At 46.1% G+C, this 25105-nt stretch overlaps 1 protein-coding gene across 1 annotated transcript in view; it reads right to left on the reverse strand.

The window, feature by feature from the left end:
• Positions 1-25105, reverse strand: part of LOC147663861 (ATP-dependent chromatin remodeler CHD8-like) — a gene marked incomplete at its 5' end in the record, with an annotated part of 222725 nt that overhangs the window by 112250 nt on the left and 85370 nt on the right. Inside the window, one exon of the mRNA XM_086950144.1 lies at positions 19699-19771. Coding sequence (XP_086806270.1) covers positions 19699-19771 — 73 coding nt within the window. The remainder of the gene's footprint in view (positions 1-19698; positions 19772-25105) is intronic.

Consider the following 25105-nt stretch of genomic DNA (forward strand, 5'->3'; position numbering starts at 1 on the left):
GTGCTCGTACATAGCACTTTGGTGAGAAATAGCAGAGTGAGTGGCCGGACCTGGAAGCTATTCTTCTACAGCAGAAAACAAAAGATCTGTGACCCTCGTGTAAAACTGTGACAACCATTCGAATCTGTGAAGCTTTGGAAACACGTGTCAACCCACAGGCATGCCAATAAATCATTGTGGTGTTCTAATGTATTTCCCCTACCTTCTGAACTTGTTCACAAGTGAGTTTACAATTCGATGGCAATTGTGTCATGTGCGAGTCGAATGCATGCGTGCAAAAACTTGGAGCCAATTTATTTTGAACACGTTTTGCTTTCTTGTTTAGTAAGAAGGACAGGCAGATCGTTGTTGGTGATCGTCGAAATTACTTGCATAATTAAAAGGCGGATTTTATTTACTGGCACATTTTTTTCTTTATGAATACATTCTCGATCAAGCTGGTTTTCCCTCAAGCTGGCAGAATTAACTGAGAGTTAAAGGTCTGGCTGCAGTCACTCAGGCGCTCCAACCCAGCATTTCACCCTTCATAGTCGACACATAAATAATAGGGTTTAGTTTAAAGTGAGTATAAAAGTTACAACGGCGGTATTGTGCTCTGTAGACAGGGCACTATCGTTCACGTTCGGAAACTGGAGTAGACAAACAAGCAGCAATATCGAGAGGTGGTGGGGGCAGGGTGAAGGAGAGCTAGGGATAGAGAGGAGGCGGGGCGGGGAGCAGAGCCGGGGAAGTAAATGCGAGGGCGGGGAGAGAGGAACAGATAGCTGTGAAGTGAGAAAGGCTGCTGGCAGGGGGAAGGCTCGTGCATGAGAGCAGGTCACGTGATTGGGATTCTCGTGAACTGTTGAAAATCCTCAAATCCTCATCGTAAAAAGTCAGCTTTGTGGATGGATGGCAAAAGGTCTCTCTACGAGACCTAAAAAAGGGCTGAACTGGCTGAACCTATCACACTTCATGTGGTCCTTCTTGGCAGCAGTAATATGAATAATTGGCAAGTGCAATAGGTTTAGCCAAAGGCACAACTCTATCTCTAGCTATGTCAATTGTTTCGCCTATGTTGTTGTGAATGAGTAAAAATAAAAAAAGTGCTTGTTTTCCAATGACGAGAGGCATTTCCAAAAAACAAAGAAAATAAGCCCATGCCCATCTCGCATGTGCATGTATCTGTCAAGACGCTCCAGTGACACCAGTGTGATGGCGTGTACGTCATGATGCAGTAGCCATTTAAAAAACAAGATGTTGAGCTGAACCCGAAATGAGGACTTTGTTCCCCAGCACTAAAAGTCAGCGGCTTTGGCTATTATGCCACATCCTCTACTTCAATTTCCATAACAGCAAATTGTAAACATATTTATAAAATAAATAAATACATTTATTAAATGCACCAAAGCAAGCAAAAAAAAAAAGCAACTCCATTTTGTCGAAAGATGCTTTAGATCGGAAAGGGTAAAATTGCCTTAAAGCTAATTGTAATGTATTCACGCTTTTTTTATCAGAAAAAGAAGGGAGCCAAGCAGTCTGGGCGAGTATGATAAGTTTGAATAGTTTCTGGAAGTGTTGGGAAAGGAGACAGCGACGGGATAATAAAGTGCAAATTAGGCTCGCCGGAAAAGCTGAGTACAGCCTGCAGCGCTAGGAAGGCCTGTGCGGTACGCATGGAAAGCAGCAGCCCCGGGAACTTCAAGGACGACAAGCCGCACTGCTGCTATCTGCGAGCCAGAGTCACCCTGTATCACACCTGCTGCCAGCACGATTAGGGGGAGTCGGGGCGGAAGACAACCGGACAAAGATTTTAACGTCCAGCGGTAAGGCCCTGCGGCTGTCCCTCTGCACATGCCCCCGCAGCAACCTACCGGTGACACCCCACGCGCTGCCGAAAAATTGCTAACTGCAAACCGCTCCACTTGTGCACCTTCTCTCGGTGCCCTGCGAGGAGCGTCCTGCCAGCAGTGTCCTGAAGGAGCTAAATAAGACACTGCGTGCCCCTCTCTCCCTTCAGCGGGGAAAAGCGAGCCCGACGCCTCCTGGAGCAGCCCCCAGGACAAAGGCCATGCCCGACCACTTGTTTGCACCACCAGCATTATTAGGCACAGCCCGCCGTACTGAAAAAGCGGCTGTGGCCTGTGTGCTCATGGAACGCTTACCGGGGTGCATTGTCCCGAATGAGGTCTAGAAGGGAGCCTCCCGGCACTGCACACCTCCTTTTTCCCAAAGAAACTTCCAGGAACAGAGTGTGGCTTGCTGTTTTCGGCAGAGAGAATCACGATATTCTCAGAGAGTATCGGCAAGTCTCACGACACTGCATCCTCGCCAGCAACTGAAGGAAAGTGCTGAGTGCAAACTATGTGCCCGGTCGCGTCGCGTCGTGCAGATGGTCAAAACGAAACTGAAACCTACAGAGCATGGCAGAGTCGGATTCTGACATTCACAGCAAACAGCCAGCAGCAAAAGCACGCTCACAGGGACAAATCGGACACTGAAAAACCGCGCGTCCGACTCGTGTCCACATTCAAGTACGCAAGAGGTATACTAAAGTATACAAGAGGTCTCGAATGCTCGACCTAAAAACTAAGAGGGCAATTGTGGAGCGGCTCAAAGGGAGCGCACATCAAAAAAGTAAATACCAGATACAAGTCCCACTGTGGCATCACAAACGGAATAGGAGGGAAAAGGTGAGTAATGCCTTTGAGAAATCTATTAACAAGGGACTTGAAAAGAGAGCTAATCAGGGAGCATGAGAAAGCCGAGATTGCAGAAAGGTAGCCCTTGATGGTCCCCAGAGCAGAGCCCTGCCGGGCCAAAGAAAGAAGGAACAAAAGGAACTCTGAAAGAGTGACAGAAAGCGAGATCCACAGTCTTTGCTGTGCACCATGCCACAAAATTATTCTACCTGCAGTCGTATACCGATTTAGTGGAGGGACGCCTGGCTGCCAGAATTACATCACATACTTTAGGAGGTAAGTCAAACGGAATCCACTGTTGCCGCTCAATCTCCACGCATGTAGGTGGAGGCTGGACAAGTTCGGGTGGAGCCCGAACCTGCTGCTGCAACAGAAGATCCTCCAAAGAGGTAGTTGGATCGGGGGATTCACGCTTATACTGAGTAGCTCGGGATACCAAACTCTTCGAGCCCAGTCCGGTACTACAAGAATATCTTGGGCCCCTTCGCGCCTGATCTTCAGCACTCTGGGTAGAAGTGGTTAAGGCGGAAAGGTGTAAAATAGACCACAGCTCCACTCGCGATGAAAAGAGTCGCCAAGCGAGTGCCGCCTTGGAAATATCAAAGCGCAGAACAGCAGACATTGCGCACTCTCTTCGGTGGCGAACAGATCTAACCAAGGCTCTCCCCACTGTCGAAAGAGACCTTGCACCACCTCAGAGTGAAGACGCCATTTGTGATCCATCATTCACCGGCAGCTGAGCTCGTGCGCCCTGGTGTTCAAAGAACCTGCCAGGTGTTGAACCGTCAAATAAATGCCTTGACGTTTCAGCTATGTCCAGAGGCGCATAGCCTCCTGACACAAGGTCCACGACCCCATCCCGCCCTATTTGTTGCAATACCACATGGCAGTGGTGTTGTCTGTAAAAACCTGCACTACCTTTCCCCTGACAAAGGGAAAGAATGCCTTCAGTGCAAGAAGGATCGCCCGAAGCTCCAGAAGGTTTAAAATGGAGCCGGGACTCCGCCGGAGACCAGAGGCCTCTGATCTCCGCCTCTCCCATGTGGCCGCCCCATCCCAGGAGGGACGCATCAGTCACCACTGTGTGCTCCGGTTGGGGAAGGGAGAGGGATCGTCCGCTTACCCAATGATGATTCGTGAGCCACCACTGCAATTGATGTGCAGTGCCCTCCGAGATCTGGACGTAGTCAGACAGGTTCCCCTTATGCTGCTCCCACTGGAACTTCAGGTCCCACTGCAGAGCCTGCATATGCCATCTGGCATGGTTGGTGAGCCGTATGCAGGAGGCCATGAGGCCCAGCAGACTCCAGGTCGGCCTGACCGAAACCCGGGACAAGGGCTGAAAGATCAGAATCATAGCCGAATGTCCCGGACTCGCTGTTCTGGAGGATAGACCCAAAACGAATAGTTTACCTGTCGGTGTAGTTTTGCAGCTTAAAGATCTTTCTGGATTCACTATGCTGTACATTATTCTGCGGTCTGGTGGTTGGGTCCGGAATCGTAGTCTTTTCTTTGTTTTTTGTTTCGTAGCCGAGGTGGGCGTCGACGTCCCACCTTTTGGTGTCCTTCCGGTGACGTCGCATGGTTTCTGCGGAAGCTCCCACCCTTGGGCGCCATCTTCCGATTCTTTTTTCCCCGTTTGTGTTCTGTTTCCGAATAGTATGGCAATGTTTCAAAATTTTGTTTCACCGCTTTTTCCTTCAAAGGTCTGTTAAAGTCTTTTTCCCGTTTTTCCCACCTCTTTCTCCAGTCTCATGTTTCGGCGGAGGTGGGTGGGTTCATTAGTGAATCCAGAAAGATCTTCAAGCTGCAAAACTACACCGACAGGTAAGAAACTATGTGTTTTGCAGCGTGAATCTTTCTGGATTCACTATGCTGTGCATAGACTTTGTAGCAGTTTGTTATAATTGTGGCGGCTGGGTGGAAGATGGAGCTTTGAGTTTTGAATATGTGTTGAAGCACTTTCTATCCTACTTGTGCTTCTTTGTTCATTTGTATGTCCACACTGTAGTGTTTTGTGAATGTGTGCACTGAAGCCCTTGTTGCCGCCAGGCATATGTCCTGAATGGGAGTGTTAGCCAGGAAGGTTATTGTTGCTCCCTTTTTCCTGGTCGAATGGGCCCGTGGGCCCTCCGCTAGCTCTTGCCAAGCTTGCTTGTGGCAGAATTGTATTGCTTGCGCAATCCATTATGCAATTGTCCCCTTGGTAACTGCTTTTCCCATGAAAATGTCTGTGAATGACACAAAAAATTGTTTTGTTTTTCTTTGATTCCTAGTTCTCTCCATGTAGTGCATGACTGCACGTCTGGCGTCCAGAGTGTGCAGTGCTCTCTCTGCGTTTGTCGTTGGTTTCTGGAAGAAACTAGGTATTTGAATAGTCTGGTTGATGTGGAACTTAGACACCACCTTTTGCATAAAGTGTGGGTCCGTTCTCATCACCACCCTATCGTTGTGAATTTGTATGTAGGGTTCTTGTAGCTTTAATGCCTGTAGCTCGCTCACCATGCGTAGCGAGGTGATTGCCACTAGGAAAGCTGTTTTCAAGGTTAGCATTTTTAGGGAGGCCTAATGGATCGGTTCAAAGGGCGCTTTCATGAGTTCCGTCAGTACTAGGTTGAGGTTCCACGCGGGTGCTGGTAACCTCTTTCGCGGTGCGATCCTCTTTGCACCTTCCAAGAATCTTTTTACAATCTGTGAAGTAAAAAGGCTGTTCCCTGTCTCTCCTCTAGTGTAAGCGACTATGGCTGCCAGGTGTACCCTTAGCAAGGATGAGCTCAGGTTAGCCTCAAGCAGGCGCGTGAGGTATTTTAGCACTGTTGAGTCTCTTGTCACTTTGTTGTGCTGTTTTTCGTTTCTGCACCATAGTGTGAACCTCTTCCATTTGGCCATATAGCACTTCCGTGTGCTAGGTCTTCTTGCCTCTCGAAGTACCTTCAGGGTGCTCTCAGGTAATTTAAGGTGTGCGAACTCTAGGTCCTCAGGAGCCAGGCTGAGACTTTCCGGCTCTGGATGCAACACCTCTCCGTTTTGCATATCTGTGTGGTGCTGTGTCATCTCCATAATCTGCGGTAACAGGTCTGTTTGGCCCTCTGTGGTGCCACCAGTATCAGGGTCATGTTGCTCGTCCTGCACTTGCTGAGTACCTTGTGTATCAGGGGGATCGGCTGAAAAGCGTAAGCAAATGTCTTTGACCATATTATTCATAGGGCATTCGCCAGTGACCCTTCCCCTGGTTGCCTGGATGCGAAGTGCTGGCATTCTGGCGTGTTGCAAATAGGTCTATTGATGGTGTTCCCCACCTGTTGAACAGTCACCTTGTCTCTTGGGCATTGAGCTCCCATTCGTGTGAAGCCGATGTCGGTCTGCTTAGGCAGTCCGCTTCCACATTGTCCTTTATTGCCAGGTGAATCGCCAGTAGGTCTATTTTTAGTGGGATGGCCCATCTCCATATCTCCTGCGCTAGTTCTGACAGCGGGGCTGATTGTGTCCCTCCCTGTTTGTTTATGTAGAACATCGCTGTTGTGTTGTCTGTCTGGATCAACACTGTTTGGTTGTACAGCTTTGTCTGGAATGCCTTTAGTGCGAGGAAAACGGCATTTAGTTCCAGGTAATTGATGTGTTTGACCGCATCCGTTGGTGTCCACAGACCCCTCACCCTGAGTTTTTTCATGTGTACTCCCCATCCCTTCTGGGATGCGTCTGTGGTGATGGTCACAGTTGGTGTTGATGGTGTTAGAGGCTTACCTTTTGTTATGTTTCCTTTGTTCCACCATGATATCTCCTCGTGCACTGCGTGCGTTACAACCACCAGATCCTGCCAACAACCTGTAGCTTGTGACCATTGGTCCTGTAGCCACTCCTGGAGTGGTCTCTTGTGGAGTCGTACATTTGGCACTATGTGTATGCATGAGGCCATCATACCCATCATCTTGCTCGCCGGCCTCACTGTCAGAGCACGCCCCTTGTGGTAGAGGTGTGCCTCCTTCAACAGTGTTTGCGTTCTCTTCTCACTGGGGAACACCTTCTCCTGTACGGTATTGATCTGTGCACCCAGGAAAATTTTTACTTGTTCTGGGTTCATTGAGGATTTCCCCCAGTGGATGGAGAAACCCAGGGCCATCAGCGTGTCTGTCACTCGCTGTGCGTGCCGTTTGCATGTCTTGTATGACCTTGCCTTTATTGGCCAGTCATCCAGGTAAGGGTATACGTGGATCCCTTCCCTCCTTAAGTGTGCTGCGACTGCTGCAAGGTACTTTGTGAATACCCATGGTGCCGATTTCAGTCCGAATGCCAGTGCTGTGAATGGATAGTGGTCTGTGTTGATGACAAATCTTAGCAGATATTTGTGCCGCCTGTTCATTGGGATGTGCAGGTAGGCATCTTTGAGGTCTATGGTGACCATGAAGGCCCCGCCTTGTATCTGTGGAAGGACCTCTTGCAGGAACGTCATTTTGAATTTTTGGGTTTTTATGTATTTGTTGAGGAACCTTAGGTCCAGGATGGGTCTCATTGTTTTGTCTACCTTTGGTACCAGGGAGTACGTAGAGTACACCCCCTTGTTCCTCTCTATGGGAGGTACAAGCTCGATAGCCTCCTTCTGCAGGAGTTCTTGTGCTTCCCTTTGAAGTAGCTCTAGTTCCTTCTTTGCTAGTGCTCTTCTTTTTGGTTTTTTGTTTGGTGGTGTTCTTTCCAACTCTATGCAGTATCCGTACTGTATGGTGTTGAGAATCCATTTGTCTCTCGTTATTTTCCACCACTCCTGGAAGAAATGGTTCAGTCTTCCTCCCACCGGTGTTACGTGCTCTTGGATGTTTAGTCCGAGCCACTCCTCTGTTGTATATGTGCTCCACCCGTGGGATTTTTGAAAGGGTGTGCACTAGTAGTGTGGCAGAGTCACTTGGAGGTGGGTTGTTGTCCACCTCTTCTGTTTCCACATCCATTTCCCTTCCCGCAAAAGGACTGGCCCCTCTGTTGGTATTGCCAGTGTTGTTTTTGCTGGCCTTGTTGAGTCTGGGTGTCACCCTGGTGGGTCTGGTGGAAAGTCTGGTGCGAAGTCCCCGGCTGGTTTCTCCCTCTCCAGTTTGGTCTCCATGACGGGGTTCCTCTCTTATTTCCCCTGAACTGCAAGGCCCCCATGGATCTTTCGGTGTCATTGTCCTTTTTTAACTGAATGAGCTTTTCGTCCACTGGTGCTATGAACAGTGTCTCACCGTTGAACGGGGTGTTCAGGAAGTTGTGTTGCACCTCTGGTTTAAAACCCGATATTCTGAGCCAGGCTTGTCTCCTTTCCGTGATGCCCAGCATCATAAGTCTGCGCCCAGTTTTGTTTTTTATTTATTTTGAGAGTTTTATATAGCGCGAACAAGATCTTTGCAGATATCAGAGCGCTTTACAAGACACAGGGGTGATAGAGTAATACAATGTAATAGTTGAGGTAGTTAGGTAGTTGCATAGTAGTTACATAGTTACATAGGTATGTCAAAAAAACGTGAGGTAGGTCACAGGTGAGGTAGTGTCGGTACAAGGTGCATAGTCAGACAGTTGTGTCAAACAATATAATGTACAAAAATAAGGAGCATATACTTGCTTAAGCGTGTTTAAAATTTTTTGGAGATAGCATAAAGGAGTGCATAGTTGAGGTGGGTGAGTGCAGGATGTGTAGTCACATAGGTGCATCAGTAGTACAAGAGTAGGGATCGTTGAGGTGGTGTAGGTACAGTGTGCAAAGTCAGGCAGGTGCGACAACAATATAACAATATACAAAGAGGGAGCGTAAACAATCAAGTAAGTCGATAATACAAGTAATACATTAAGACCAAGGTGGTCAGGCAGGTCTTACAGAGCAGATTCATGGGAGATACAGAATAATAGATCGTGTGTGTTTAGCCATGAGGAACGCTTTTACTTCTTTCTTAAAAAGTTTGTTGGAGGAGATGAGCCTGGTTTCAGGGGGGAGTGAGTTCCAGATCCTGGGTGCCATTCCTGAAAAGGAGCGTTTATAGGTTTTTTCCTTCCGAAATCTTCGAGGCTTCAGTAGAAGATTGTTTGTGCTTCTAGTAGTTCTAGAGCCACCCGAAATTGTCAGCTTTTGAGTGAGGTAGGCGGGTGAATTCATGTGTACAGCCTTGTGTGTCATGCAGGCGATTTTCAGATGAATTCTGGCTTCAAAAGGTAGCCAGTTGACAGATTTAAAGTCAGGGGAAATATGCGAGTGTTTTTTTGAACCATTGATGAGTCTCGCTGCAGCGTTAAGGGACGCTCTTAGGGGTGCCGTTGTAGTTAGAGGGAGCCCGCAGAGGGCGGTGCTACCATATTCTATGTGCGGGATGACTATAGATTGTACTGCAGTTTGGAAGTCTTTGGCTGGAAGGAAGGGTTTAAGTTTTCTCAAGGTATTGATTTGGAAGTTCGCTCCTTTGGTTGCCTTGCTGATGTGCTGCTGCATGTCGAGATTGGCGTCGAGTGTTCTGCCTAGAGATTTTGCCGAGTCTACGACGGTAGGTTGTACATTTAGAGCCGTTAAGTGCTTAAGCCATGTTTGAGCCGTAGAGATTTTTGCAGGAGGTGAGATCAGGAGGAACTCGGTCTTCAGCGCATTGAGTTTGAGGTGATTCTCGGCAAGCCAGGATTGGGTGTTTCTGATCGTGGTGTTCAGAAGCATGATGTCCTTGGGAGATTGTAGTTTGAGATAAAGTTGGGTGTCGTCGGCATACATGTGAAAGTGAACATTGGATGTCTGTAGCAAAGTAGTGAGAGGTTCCATAACTAGGTTGAACAGTGTTGGGGAGAGGGAGGATCCTTGAGGGACGCCTAGCGTTACAGGTACCGGAGGGGACAACAGGTTGCTACTTTTGAATCTTTGTGACCGATTGTGTAGAAAGGAGGTGAACCACTTGAGCACAGTCCCAGAAATGCCCATTCTTCTGTTTAACAGTTCGAGTAAGTTCTTATGTTTAACTTTATCGAATGCTGAGGATAGATCCAGAAGGATGAGGAGGCAGGTATCGTTTTGGTCTAGGATTTGGAGGGCGTCGTCCACTATGTGAGTCATGGCAGTTTCGGTACTGTGCCCTGCTCGGAAGCCTGACTGATGGGCGTTGAGGAGATCAAACTTGTCTATGTGTTTAGTCAGTTGTAGCTGTACGCATTTCTCCAACAGTTTAGCGAGGGTCGGAATATTTGTAATAGGGCGGTAATTGTTTAGATCAGTGGGGTCTGCTGTTAGTTTTTTTAGTAGCGGTGAGACTTGCCCGACTTTGAGGGCGTTAGGGATGGATCCTTGTTGAAGAGAGCTATTGATAATCTTAGTCCAGAGTGGGAGGAGCAAAGGAGTAAAGTCTTTTACAGCGTTAGCAGGAAGGGGGTCAGTGAGGTGATTGGATGGTTTCAGGGTGCTGAGCAGTCTGCCAATTTCTTCTTCGGAGTAGGTGCCACAGGACCATGTAGCATTATTCTTTGGTTCAGGCATAGCTGTGTGTTGGGGGTTGGAGTAAAGGATTGAGTCATTGAGGAGATCGCTTCTTATGTTGTCAGTTTTTTGGATAAAGAAAGCAGAGAAGTCTTCACAGGAAGGTGTAACGCCCATGGTGCTGAGTGTCTGGGGTTGTTCTTTGGATTGTGTTCTGATTAAGTCAAATAATTTTCTTGGGCGGTTTTTTGCTTGGGCGAGCTGGAGGCTGAAGAAATCTCTTTTTGAGCGTTATATTTTCCTGAAGTAGGCGTTTCTCTGTTTCTTCAATCTTTTTAGGTGCACTGCAGAAGGGGCTGACCTCCATGTGCGCTGTGCCAGTCGCATTGCCCTTCTATCCTCATTGAGGCTCCCGTCATACCATGGGTTGGAAATCTTGGATGAGACTCTTTTCAGTTGCATGGGTGCAGCCTCATTGATTATTGTGGACATAGTATTGAGATAGTGATCAGTCAGTCGTTGAACGTCCGTAGCGCCGGGAGGAGGGAGTAGTCGATTGCGGCTGTTAGGCGGTAAGGAGTTTGGGTTGAGTTTCTTAATCACGCAAAGATTTAAATACAGAGCTATGTAGAGGCTGTGGTACCGATAGTCAAGAGTAGTCAGAAAGACTAGTCCATGATGGCCGCCAAAGAGAGAAAGAGCAGTCTAAAAATGGCCGCCAAGTAGGAGGGATAGAATCATTAGTCCTCTTTTTGTTGTTGCTTTTTTCAGAGCAGGGAAGTGCAGTTTCAGATTCTATTCCGGCTGGCTCAGGATCTTGCATGCCATGGGAAGTCTTATCTGAGGGGCCTCGTGGGTTCCGTTGGTACAGGAGGGGATTAAGTGCTCAGTTTATGGCCCCGGCCATTTTGCACAAAAAGGTTTTTTTTTGGTGTTTTTTTTCAAATCAAGAGGTTTTTTTCAAAACAAAAAACGAGTGGGGCAAATTAAGTATCTTTCCAGCAAAAACTTGTGGGGCAAAGTAAATACCTTTTCCAGCCTTCGCTTCAGCCTGGGCTCTGTAGTCCCAGCCTCAGGGGCAAAGACGATCTTTTGCAGCTTTTGCATGAGTTTGCAGCTCTGCTCCCAGGGTCACGGTGGCAGTGGCGCCCAGAACGACAAGCTCATCTCCGAGCCGAAGAGGGCCGCCTCTACTCTCGAGTATTTTTAATTGTGAGGCACGATACCGCTGGGGGTGGGAAACAAAGGGGGGGGGGGAAGGGGGGAACCACGAGCCCCCCGACAGCAAGGCGCCACTGGAGGAAGCTGGCAGGCACACAGCTCACAAGGCAGGGCAGGATGCACTGGACTCAGCCCGCAGCGATCTGCCAGGCGGGGAAGCCCTCTCTCGCCCGCGCTCCGCAAGTCCGCCACGTCCCATACCACTTCTGCCTCCACGACCGCCGGGCGCCCACCTCCTCCGACGTTGTTGTTAGGCGCAGGAGACAGCCCGGAGCGAGCAGCAAGGCGCAGAGCCCAGAGGACGAGACAGGGCGCACAGCTCCCAGCGCGAGCAGGACACTGGGGTTCCCGGCAGCACCCGCAGACGGGCAGCACCACTCCGCAACGACGTGTCCGTCGCACTCCAGGCGCCAGCAACGGTCCAGGTCCAGGTCTACAGCGACGTCCCATAGGCAACCACCGGCCTTGCCAGGCACACCAGTCGTCCACAGCAGGCTCCAGGCAGCAGGCATCCGTATCGAGCTCCGCAAGTTGGTCAGCGGGGAGCCCAAGGTCCGAAGAGGAAGGCGGGAGTGGCTCAGTCTTCTCCTGCGGGTCTCAGTCTTCAGTCAGGTCGGGGATCCTCAGCCTGTTTCATCCAGCAGGTAAGTAAATAACTTGTTTAAATCCTGTTACTTGCTCCAGTTACTTTTGCGAAGCGTTGCTCAAGACGGTGCAGCTCGGAGCTGACAGGGATAAAACCAAAGAACTGGATCCCCAGCACCGGAGCTCTTACAGAGAGCTCCTATCTGGCGGCCATCTTTCAAATTCTGTTGAAAGATGGCCGCCAGTGCTGTTTTTAGGCATGAATTTGCCACGTTCTTCCCCTCCTCTACCAGGTTCGTAGCTCTTTGCTGGTATTCTTGTGGGATGTGTTTGATTAACTGGCCCAGTTCGTCCAGGATCTGGTACTGGTGCCTGTTCAGCAGGGTGCTGGAATTGGCCATGCGCCAGTGAGTTGCGGCATTCCTCTCGATCTTTCTCCCTGTCAGGTCCATCCTTCTGCTCTCCTTGTCTGGAGGTGGTCCTGACGTTGTTAGGACATTGGCCCTTTTCCTTGCAGTTGCCGCAATGATGGAGTCTGCAGTGACCGTTCCCTGGATGTAGGGTGGGTCCTTGGGGGAGTGCTTGTACTTCTTCTCCATCCTGGGTGTGACTGGTTTACAAGTCGCAGGTTCTTTGAAGGCCTCTCTGCCTTGTCCTTTGATGCTTTCGAGCATTGGCAGGTACTGGCTCCTAGTTTGTATCGGGAGCAGTGTTTCCACAAGGAAATCCGCCTTAGGCTGTTCCTCTTCGAGTTTTACTCTGAACGCTGATGCTGCGTTCTTGATGACTTCATTGCAAAGTCTAATGTCGTCAGGCGGCGAGGGCCTCGCCGGATATGTGTCCACTCCCTCTTCTGGACTCTCGGCTTCTAGGTCCTGCCACTCTAGGTCCTGTGTGTCCGAGTATGTCGAGCCCTGGAAGGTCCTCTGGTCGTCATCTTCCTCCTCCTCGTAGTAGGGAGTGTCATCTTCCCGATATTCCAGATCTTCCTGGCTTTCTGGCGGTGCCTCGACCTCGAACTCTTCTTCTTCCTCGACGAACTTGACCGGAGATGGTGAACGCGTGCGTGACCTGATCCGATTCCGGCTGCGCGTGCCCATCTCCTGTCTCCTTTCTCTCCTTGGAAGCAGAACCGGCGACAATAGGCTCTCTCTGCAACATGGCTTCGCCATGTGTCGCAGGTGCGAGACCTAAAAATGAGCTCGTCACGCAGGAAAATGGACAATTGGTTTTGGTTAGAGTATTAAGCGGCCAATTTGATTCTTTATAATGTCTAGAGTCAAGATTATGAGTTGGAATGTCTGTGGGCTCAACACAGCCGGTAAAAGGTGTTTGGTCGCGGAAGAACTTAAAGGATTCAAGCCTCAAATAGTGGGGCTGGCTGAAACCCATCTCGCATATAAGGATAGAAAGTTAATTAAACAACTAGGTTATGATTTGGTTATTTGTTCCTCACAGACAGTATCTTTAAGGGGTGTTGCGCTATTGAAAGGTAAGTACTCGAAAATGATCGTAGTTAAAACTCTGGCAGATAGTCAGGGGAGGTGGGCAATCGCGCAGTTTCTGATTCTGGGAAAAAAGATTACAGTCTGTATGGTATATGGTCCTAATATTGATTGCCCGGAGGTCGTTTATTTCTTGAATTCTCAATTTTTGGACTGGGAGGGCGAACGTATTGTAATGGGTGATTTTAAATTTATTATGGATAAAAACAAATAGATACTACTAATGCACGCGCAAGGGCCAGAATGGTCCAGGTAAGGGCCAGTATGCTTGATTTAATGCATATCCATCAATTAGACGATGACTGGCGAACCTTATACCGCGGTTTACATTTAACTCCCATCCCCATAAACACTATTCTAGGATCAATATGATTTGCATGAATTACGGGTTGTTGGTCAACGCAACTATGATCATCTGTCCAAAGATTACATCGGACCACAACCCTATTATGATTAATGTAACTCTTGCAGGGTTTAGATCACATCAAGCAAAGGAGTTTTCATTCCCACAACATTTGCTAAATAACCCGGACTATGTCGCTTATATGCATAAGGTTTTAGAGGAATTCATTCTGATCTACCTTCACTCCTCGTCCATGGCTATGATATGGGACTGTTTAAAGCAGGTGTGAGAGACGGGCAACTCTGCAGTATATAGTAAAACAGAATAGACAATATAACATCCAAAGTGCTAATGAACATAACCGGCTTATGTAATTAGAGCAGCAACATGCCGCTGCATTTGCATCTAAAGACAGTGGTGAGCAAGAGATTTATGCCCAGATTATTGAGACTAAAGCTAAACTTCAGAGGAAACTTAAAGATGAAGTGGCTAATAACTTCCTCAAATACAGAATAAAGCAGTACGAATATGGAGAAAGGGTAGGAAGAGTGCTGATCAGCGGGCAAATTCTCATATCAAGCATATTAAGGGTGTGGACTCTAATAACCATTCAAAATCTGAAGACCTAGAAGAGGAATTTAGGAAATTCTATGGCTTCTTATATGAGGAAACCAGCTGTAGGGCGGTATTTGCAAGAGTGTTCTTCCTACTTTTGACATATTTCAATCAGAGTGTCTGGAGACCTTAGCTGACATTGAGGAATTGAAGCTAGCCCTGGGGGCCCTTCCCAGTGGTAAGGTGGTCTGAGAGGACACCATACCGCTAGAGTTTTACAAAATCTTTAAGGAATTATTGTCACCAGTTCTTCTTGAATTGTTCAACGACATATTGGATGGACGAGGCGCTCCCCCTTCCTGGAACAAAACTAACATCGTGGTTTTCCCCAGAAAGGGTAAACGGGTGGAGGAGATGGGGTCATACCGACCTATTTCACTTATTAATTCTGATGCTAAAATATTTTCGAAATTGCTTGCTTCTCGCCTAGCCCCATGTATGTACTTATTGGTTTCAGAAGAACAACATGGTTTTGTTCCAGGTATGGATACGGTGGCGCATATAAATACAACCTACGCAGCTTTGGACGTAGCTGGTCAACTAGAGGAGCGGATTGGCATGTTAATGCTGGACGCCAAGAAGGCCTTCGACCAGGTCGCTTGGGGATTTTTATGGAGTACTATGCAATCATTTGGCCTTGGTCAGAGGTTCATCTCGGCGGTCCAGGAACTGTATCGTAATCCGGTGGCAGCTATCAAGTTGAATGGCTGTACATTCGGGGTAGTCAACATTCAGCGGGGCACCCGCCAGGGTTGCCCTCTTTACCCATTATTATTTGCCCTTTACATTGAGCCCTATATTAGGCACCTTCTCTATAACAATTTTATCTCTCCTGTTTGCTTTAATGGTATAACCCTAAAAATTACGGCCTATGCAGATGACATTGTGGTATTTAGTTCTGGACCTGAAGTCGCGATTGATGCAATTATACAAGAGGCACAATATTTTGGCTCCCTTTCTGGCTATAAGCTTAATCTTAACAAAACGCAGACGATTCTTAACTATGATCCTGCATCTCCTGTAGTGCAGCTTGGTGTTACTACTACAGCTACTTATTTCGGAATTCGTCTCCATGGATGTATAAATGACTTCATGTCATTGAACTATGAACGTCTAATTGGACAAATCACTGTAGATTTGCGTAGATGGCATAGGCAGCCGCTGACTATAATTGGGAGATGCAACATAGTAAAAATGAATATCCTGCCCAAATTTCTTTATTTGTTTCGTTCAATTCCTTTAAGGGTCCCAAATTCTTTTTTTAAGCAACTTGACTCTTATTGGTAGTTTTATATGGGGCTATCGTAAAGCTAGGAGAGCCCTCAGATATATTAAGCTGACTTATGAGCAAGGTGGTTTTCAGCTTCCCAATTACAAAACCTACTTTTGGGCTGCGTTCCTGAATCGTATTCAGAGTGTACTCTTTGGACCAACGGTGGGTAAAACCTGGTTAGCCTATCAGCTTACATTTGGTCTTAACAGTGGTTTTCTGTTACACTATATGTCGGACCCAAACTATTTCAAGAGAGTTTGTTTCAAGGTAGCCAAACATATTTATAGTATATGGCAAGATATCTGTAAAACGTATTCTTTGCCTGACTTGCATGAATATACTTATTTATGGGATGACCCTAGGCTCCCGGGAATTTTCTCGGATGGGGTCTGCAGAAAGTGGCAACAGGCTGGAATAATTTGACTGGGACAGATTATGATGAAGGGGCTTTAGGTCATTTGCTTCCTTAAAAGGTGAGTTTGGGATATCACAGAACTCATTTTTTAGGTATTTGCAAATCAGAAACTATTTTCTGCAAGGGAAGGGTTTGTATGCTCTCCCCCATACTACTGCTGTACTTCGGGCTATTTTTCACACCTCTGTCCGGGGCCAGATTGGTAAAGCCTATCAGTGTTTTATGCAAGAAACGATGAATGATGGCGTGACGAAGGTAGCTAAGATTAACCATATGTTTCCAACTTGAATCACTATGGAAAATTTTCACGAGTCCTTGGCTACAATTAATTCTGCTGTTTCTTCAATCAATCTAAAGTTGCACCAGCATCGTCTTATGTTTATGCTATATTATACTCCGCAGATTATTTTAAAATGGGCAAACTCCCAGGGCTCTTCGAAATCGTTCTGCCCACAGTGCAACTTGTACGCTGCGGATCTTAGACACATGTTTATTTCATGCCCACGCTTAAATACATTCTGGTTGGAGATTGCCTCAGTGTGGAGTAGGTTGTCAGGTACATCAATGCAGCTAATGGAAAGAGAACTAATTCTGGGTGTGGTCACCCAGTCAGGTAATTTACCTAAAACAGTAGTCTCAATTGTTATTATTGCGGCGTGGCTCTGCATTGCCAGCGCCTGGATTGAGGCAGCGAGTCCTAAGATTAGTGATTTCTGGTTGCTACAAGGGGAGTTTATGAAATGGAACGAGTGTTAGCAAAAGCACAGGGCTTAGGTTCAAGGGTAAAAATCGGGAAGATGTGGGCAAGTTTGCAATGGGATTAATTGCTGTCGCTTGTTCAAAGTCTTTTCTCTTTTTTTTCTCCATATTTTCTGGTTTTTTTCTGTGTTGATCTCACTTATTATTCCATTTGTACGTACATCTCTTTTCATTCCAAGTGGCCACGATTTTGATTCAGATTTTTACTTATTCAGAATATTACTTTTTTGACTGTCCTATTCGAGATAAGTGGAATTTTGTCTAATGGTTGATTAGTTTGTGATCCTCTTGTTGATTCTATCATTGCTTGTGTTATGTATGTTTGGTTGTTTCCTCTCTTTTTTTTTTGCTGTGACATTAAAATAATTTTTTTAAAAAAATAAATAGAAATAAAAGTACAGTTGATTACAGTACAGATTACTTTAGTAGTTCCAGGACTAGATACTAGATTCAGTCCTGGGGTCTAAGCTGAAACCAGATTAGCAAAAACGTTTTAGTTACTGTAGTGAATTTTCATGAATATAAAGTGGTTTTAAAAGTTCACACAGAAACTTTTCAATGAAAATCTGGCAATGTTATTCAATGGGAGAAAATTCAGGTTGCAGGTAAAGTACGATTGCGTTACTTGTGTAATCCAGTACTGGGCTCCTAAGATCTTAACTTAAAACAGGTAGGTAATTGCATTTCAGTACTTCTTATGATTTTTAAAGAATATTTCAAGTTTTCAAAAGTAGAAACTTAGAAGAAATTTCATAGAAAAGCAGACAATGGGTTCCTATGGAGAAAATACAGATTACTAGTAAACCCTGTAGGAATTACTTTTGCGGTTCAGTACTGGGCTGCAAGGTACAGTACTGGCTTCTCCCCTGCTCACAGGTGAGTACTTCAGAATTCTGCTGATTTTATATGAATATTTTCAGTTTCCGAAACTTCACACTTAGAAAATTTTCAAGTCAAAATTGGTCAATGTTATCCAATGGCAGGTAAGTGAGTTCCGGTTTCCAGGTGAGTACTTGGCTGGTGAAGTTAAGGTTCTGGGTATAGACTCAGGGGTCCCCCCAGGGTCAGGTAAGTATAGTCGGTTCCGCCCCAGCAGCGCAGGGCCGGCTGGGTGCAGAGGTAGGTAGGCATGGCTAAACACTTATATGGTCCTAAAGGCGAGACCTATTGGCTATGCCACTGCTTGTTTAACAAGTAACTGTTTAAAGCAGGTCAACCCCAGACTTTAAATATAAATGCAATGTGTAGTGACAGGTACCTGTGAAAAGAGTGCTGTCACCAAGTACATGGAATAGGGGTGAAAACATGACAGAAGAGTTTCCACATATCAACAAAATTCGTAGCTGCAAGGTGTCTGTAGTATTTGTTTATCAGTCAGCACAGCACAGTGCTACTGATGTCCAGAGTTCCTTAGGAACGCTCGAGTGTCAGAGCGCTGTCGTTTGAAAATGCTTCAGGTTCTACTTACATGCTGGATGACAGGGGTGTTGGTGGCTTGCTGTGCATCTACTTTTAAATAATCTTCAAAGTTTATTTACTTTACATGCTAATTTCATTGTCCTCTGTGGGGGGATGCTACAGTATCCCAATGTTATGTGCAATACCATCAGCTAATTTTGGCTTTATACCCAACTGCAATTTACTGCTGGCGTGTTTGAGGCCATACTTAAAATTTCTACAGCAGAATTTGTAAATCTCAGAGCACCTCTGTAAAAGGTCGGAACTGACAAAATGAAATATGTGCCATGGGGACACTAGGCAGCTATAAATGTCCTCACAACAGCAGCGCTACCTTACAAAGAGGCAACAAAGAGTGCAGAAAAGCAGTGGAGAGTACGCCTAAAGTATAAAGTTTCAGGTGCCTTAGAATGCAGGGCTATAAATTAACCTGTGGAAATTTAAAATATAATACGTTTCACAAGGCACTATGCTATTTGCAGGGTTGACCACCCCTACAATGTCATAATGTTCAGTAAGGAGTAGGTGAATGACCCCTAACTGTGTACTGGAATTTTTTTATTAAAATATTTGAATACAGTACTCCTACTTTTTAAACCCATTAATAGTCCAGCAAAGCAGAGAGAGGGCTGAGAGAGAGTATGAGACTTAAAATAAGTGACGGAGCAAAACCGACATTCATGCTTAAAACTGCAAAAGAACAACATTTTGTAAACTGTGGAAAATCACAGTTTTTGTCTATTTTGAGAGGGCTTGGCAGCTGACTAAACAATGATTAGCACTGATTTCATAATGTTTGAGAAATACTGAGACAACACCACTGAAATCCCCATACAATAAATATTAAAAACAGGATATCCTATTTATAACACACAGCAGCAAGCCTTATTAAACATCCTGGTACAAGTATTCTTTGTTATTTTCAGTACCATACTGTTAAAGGGCAAGGGAGTTACTAGGAAAGGATGCTTCTAATACCTTCAATAAAATTAATCTAAAACACAATAAAAAAAATGTTATAACTACATTGGTGGTATATCTTTTGGCCATTTGCAACAGGCCCTACACCAGTACTGTTGATTAGAACTAGGTGTGCACACGCACAGACTTTGGCTAGGTGAGGCTAGCTCTGAGCACAGGACTCAGCCCAGAGCCAGACCCTGCACCAGGCACCGGTGTCCACAGTGCTTGTTAAACACAATCCTTCCCTAATTCATAAACCTTGAACTGGGAAGTATAAAGTGAAATTGTGTGGAAACCCACATCACAAATCCAAGCTATAGAGCATTTCCATCTCCCTAAACTCCTCCTTCTGATAATAAAGAAACTGAGTGCACAATTGAGCATCTATTAGAGACAATATGTAAAATGACCCTGGGTCAAAACTATCAGGACAGGGTGTAAACTTGAATGGAGACATCACAGTAATGCATACCTCCTCATCCTGATCCCGCTGCAAATGGAGTGGACGATATTCTGGGTCCTCACAATCCTTATCAAAGTCCACACTAAAGAAAAGAACAAAAGAATATTTAAAAATGACATCACCTGGCAGTATTCACAGAGGCAAAATTTTATTAGTGATAGTACTGTGAGACAATGGAAGAAATTACTAACCTGTAAGAATGCTCTTTTTGATGTAAAGTTGAACTCTAGATTCTACACCTTGGAATCTCTTCCAGGCTCCATACTGAATCCAGAGATTGCTTCACAGCAGTGCTCCTGTTGTGCGGCTCCACAATGCCATGGAATAGAAGGAGCAAAGACGCATATAAGCGGCACCTTTATGTGCTGACATATGTTGTAATGTTGTACTTTACCATTTCCAACCCTCAGATGCAGAGCGAGAACAACTGTTGGCAACAGTGGGCCGTGTACTAACTTGGCTCCTCTACATGTTGAAAAGAGGACACTCCACAGAACGGGGAGGTGGATGGGCAGTGAGATGTATGCAGTTAAAGTATCCACCAGAAATAGCATTACAAAAGTAACTTGATTTTCTGGTGGATACGTCCAACAGCATATACCTCGCCTGAGAATAGATACCAAAGCAGTACCTCTCCAAAGTATAAGATCTGTAGAGTGGGCTCATAGCAAAAAGTCGAGCATAACTGAGCAGCTGAAGTATACTTTCTGCCAAGCATGGCTGTCTAGGCAGAAGTGCTTCTTGAAAGTATGTACCAATGCTCACGTCACCGCCTGGCAGATATCAATGACAAGTACCCTTCGCACCAGCGTACTGGTTGTAGACATGGCCTTGATAGAATGGGCTCTCATAACTTCTGCGGGCTGCTTCTTGACCAGCACATAGCATAACATATCTTAATGCCCAAGTCTATCCATCTTAACAAGGCGCTTTTCTGTACAGCTTTTCCTTACTTGGCATCTGCCCCCTCCCACACACAATAGTACAGGTAGAATGTATTTGAAAGCTTTAACCTCCCTTGGTATCCAAATGGTAGCTTATTTTTTGATGGGTGCAGGTGAACAAAGAATGCAGGTAACACGATTGATTGCCGAGGTTAGAAAAAAAGTAATGACTTTCAGTAGGAAGGCCGCTCGCGCCTGTAGTACCAGGTTGTTTGAGAAAAGGTGGAGTAAAAGGGCTGCAGTTCACTTATGCAATGAGAGGATACAATCGTAAACAGAAAGGCTGACTAATAGGTCAAGAGCAGCGGTGAGCAGCTGTGCATGGGCTCGAAAGGCATACACACATGGAATGTGAAGTTCAAAATAAGGTCCCACTGTGGCAGCAAAATCTGATTGGGTGGGCATGGTTATCTAATCTTTAATATACCTCATCACAAGTGACTGAAACAATAATTGTTGGTTCAGAACCTTAACAAGCATTGGAATAGGCATACGTCTTGAATATGTGAGATTTATTGGCTGGTCTTATTTTTTTTAGCTATGTTGCAAATGGCCGAAAGTAATGTAAAAAGGCTGTATGATACAGCCTGTGCTGTGCCTACTCGCCTGGCACAACGTCAACGACGAAGACACCATCAAAATTATGAACACCATCCACTCCGGCGTACCCTCCGACCCCTGCCCCCACCACATCTTCAACAAGGCAAGATCCATCATAGCACCCCAACTTAGAAAGATCATCAACAGCTCCTTCGAGACTGCCACCTTCCCCGAAAGCTGGAAAAACGCAGAGATTAACGTCCTTCTCAAGAAACCCAAGGCGGACCCAAAAGACTTCAAGAACTTCCGACCCACCTCCCTGCTCCTGTTCCCGGCGAAAGTCATTGAGAAGACTGCCAACAGACAACTGACCCACTTCCTGGAGGAGAACAACGTCCTGGACTCCTCCCAATCCGGCCTCCGCAGCAATAACAGCACCGAAACCGCCCTCATCGCCGCCACTGACTACATCAGGACCACAATGGACAACCGCGAAACTGCAGCCCTCCTCCTCCTGGACCTAAAGGCCGCCTTCGACACCGTTTGCCACCACACCCTGCGCACACGCCTCCATGATGCAGGAATCCGAGACAAAGACCTGGACTGGATCACCTTCTTCCTCACTGGCAGAACGCAGAGAGTCCACCTCCCCCCCTTTAGGTCCGAAGCCACCAAACACACCTGCGGCGTACCCCAAGGATCATTCCTCAGCCAAGCCCTTTTTAAACATCTACATGGATACGCCAGCCAACATCGTCCGAGCTCACCCCCCCCCAACATTGTCTCATACGCCGACGACACCCAGCTGATCCTCTCCCTCACCAAGGACCCGGACATCGCCAAATCCAACCTTCATGAGGTAATGAAGGCCATCGCAGAGTGGATGAAGACTAGCCGGCTGAAACTGAACTCGGACAAGATGGAGGTCCTCATTCTTGGCTTTTCTCCCACCGCATGGGACGACTCCTAGTGGCCGGCCATGCTGGAAGTGGACCCGACAACAACCAACCACGCAGGCAACCTGGGAGTGATCCTGGACTCAATGCGCTCTATGACCCAACAAGTCAACACAGTTTTCTCCTTCAACAACCTCCGCAAGCTCCGCAAGATCTACAATTGGATCCCCACCGAAACCAGAAGAATGGTCACCCAAGCACTGGTCAGCAGCAGGCTGGACTACGGCAACGCCCTACACAGGAACGATGGCCACTCTCCAGAAAACTCCCAACGCATACAAAACGCCTCCGCACGCCTCATCCTTTGACTCCCTCGCCACAGCCACATCACCACCCAACAGAGATCTGCACTGGCTTCCAGTTAACAAGAGGATCACCTTCAAGCTCCTCACCCACACTCAAAAGCGCTCCACAACGCCGGTCCGGCATACCTCAACGAACGACTGTCCTACACCCCGAACCGCCAGCTTCGCTCCGCCGACCTCGCACTCGCCAGCATCCCACACTTTCGCCGAATGACCACCAGTGGAAGATCATTCTCCCACCCCGCCGCCAAGACATGGATCACCCTCCCCATCCACCTGCGTCAGACCAGGGACCTGCTGACCTGCAGGAGACAACCCAAGACCTGGCTGTTCGACCTGGACCAGTAGCTGCTCCTCCCTCCCCTCAGCATCCTGATACCCTCACGGGTGATTAGCACGCTCTACAAATGATTTATTGATTTTCCGCCTTATAATACCTTTTTTTTTAGTTACGCTGCACTGAAGCTTGAACAGCTGTTTAATATGCCAAAAAAAATATTGACAAAGCCAAAAGATATCACAAAGGTGAGACCTACTGGCTTTGCCAACGCTTGGAATGGAATGCCATTTGGTAAGTTATAAGTATTCATATAAGGTTTACAACTGCTTAAGTGCTAATGTTATAGAATGGAAAATGCCATTGCTAAGATGTTACTGTATCCAGATTCAGAAGAATTTTAGGACCAGACAAACTGTGAAAATGTGTCATATAAATGTGCTGAATGTAACATAAGCTATTGAGAGATAGAAAATTCCAATGGGTTACAGCTTTTTTTACAGTGATGTGGCTATGTGTTACTTTAGGTAAAATAGTTACAACCAACCAAAAAACTCCTGACTGCTTGTTTAATAGTAAAAAATAGCAATAATCTGTGCTTAGTGGGTTTCCTAGACCTTTTGGCTCCTGTGCGACTGCACCTGCTGCACCAGTCAAATCATGACCCTACTGCCTGCAGAGTAACTGCACTTGTGAATGCTTGATCAGTAGCAAAAAATAGCAATAATCTGTGTATTTCCTAGAGCTTTTGCCCCTGTGCCACTGCACATACTGTACCATTCAAATCATGAACCTGGCGTCTGTACGGTAATTGCACTTGGAATAGCTTGTTTAGTACTAAAATATAGCAATAATCAGTGTTCAGTGGGTTTCCTTGACATTTTGACCCCAGTGCCACTGCACCTGTGTAGGAAGCGGGCTTCGTGTATATACTATACGAAAGTAAGGTATAATGTGCACAGAGTCCAGTGGATCCCCAAAGGCTTACAAAGGTAAAAGTAGATTATACTTTACTTTCCATTTGTGGCAGTATGGGCGAGCAGTACAACTTTATCAGAGGGAGGTGTTACACATTTAATGTACACACTCAGGCAAGAAATCATTTCACACACTTAAAGACTGAACTCAGACTAATTGTTTATATTAAAAATATTTCTTGAGGTGTATTTTATTTTTAGAACCAAGCAGGACTTGGTTCAAGACAGACTGATCAACAAGCAAGCAGGAAGAAAATAACTTTTGTAACAGGTTTGTAAAATATTCAAATACTGTTGAAATTCCTTTTGATTTCTTTTTATATTACTTTTTCTACTCGGTGTGATATGCTTAGATACCACACGAGGACATTTTCTGGATAAAGGGAGAACAAGCATTGGCATAGCCAATAGGTCTCACCTTTGGGACCTTATAAGTGTTTAGCCAGAGCTATTGATTTTGCCAATGTTTTTAAGCTATGTTGTAGAGCATTGTGGCTACTGTGCAGCAAGTTAAAAAGTTATGATTAGAAAAGTGCAATAAGCATTTGTTACCATATATTTTTATATAACTAAGAAGCCATTATGCACAACAGAATGACCCGATTAAAAAAGAATTAACATAAAAAATGTCTTCTAGTTTTTTGTCCTTGCAGTGCTAGCAAATTCTCCCTGCCTGTTCTAATGCTTGTCTATTTATTGTTGATGTATTTATTTATTGTGGTTTTCTTTGTTTTTTTATGCAGGAGGACATAAACAACAGGACGGTGGAGGTTAGGAAATAGTACCTGAATTGCAACACAAGCAGCAGACAGACTTTAGGGGAGACTCAACAGATGCTAGATTCAGAGGGTAGACTGAGATGGTGCTGAGTGGTACTGAGTTGTGGTTTGATGATGCAGAGGTAATGCTCACGTGGTGCTGAATTATGGTGAGTTGATGCTGAAGGGGTGGTGTGCTAATGCAGAGATTACGCTCAGGTGATGCGCAGTGATACTGAGGTGGTGCTAAGTGATGTTGTGGTGCTGAGTTATGTGGAGGTGGTGTTGCTGAGTAAAACTGAGTAAATGCTATGCTGAAGTAGTGTTGTGTGTTAGTGCTGAATTGCTGAATGTGCATGCAGGAGTATGCCTCGGCTGCTGGACATCAGTTTTTAAGGCAATCACGAAATATCAGAGGAGAGATTCTATATTTGTTTCATCAGCTGAAGTGTGTAATGCTTAGGGAGGAAGACAAACAGTTAAATTAGCAGGGACAGACGGGAGATGGTGTGGGGTGGGGAGGGCACAGGAGATAAAGTGAAATAGAGGCCTGCTCGATATTTATTTCTGCAACTGAAAACAGCAGCTGAAGTGTGCAAAGCTTATTTAAAGCTGGTAACGTAAATTTGATTCCGATGCCCTCACTGTAGGCTCCTGCT

The sequence above is a fragment of the Lissotriton vulgaris genome, unplaced genomic scaffold (genome assembly GCF_964263255.1).
Source record: "Lissotriton vulgaris unplaced genomic scaffold, aLisVul1.2 SCAFFOLD_3282, whole genome shotgun sequence".
Lineage (NCBI taxonomy): Eukaryota > Metazoa > Chordata > Amphibia > Caudata > Salamandridae > Lissotriton > Lissotriton vulgaris.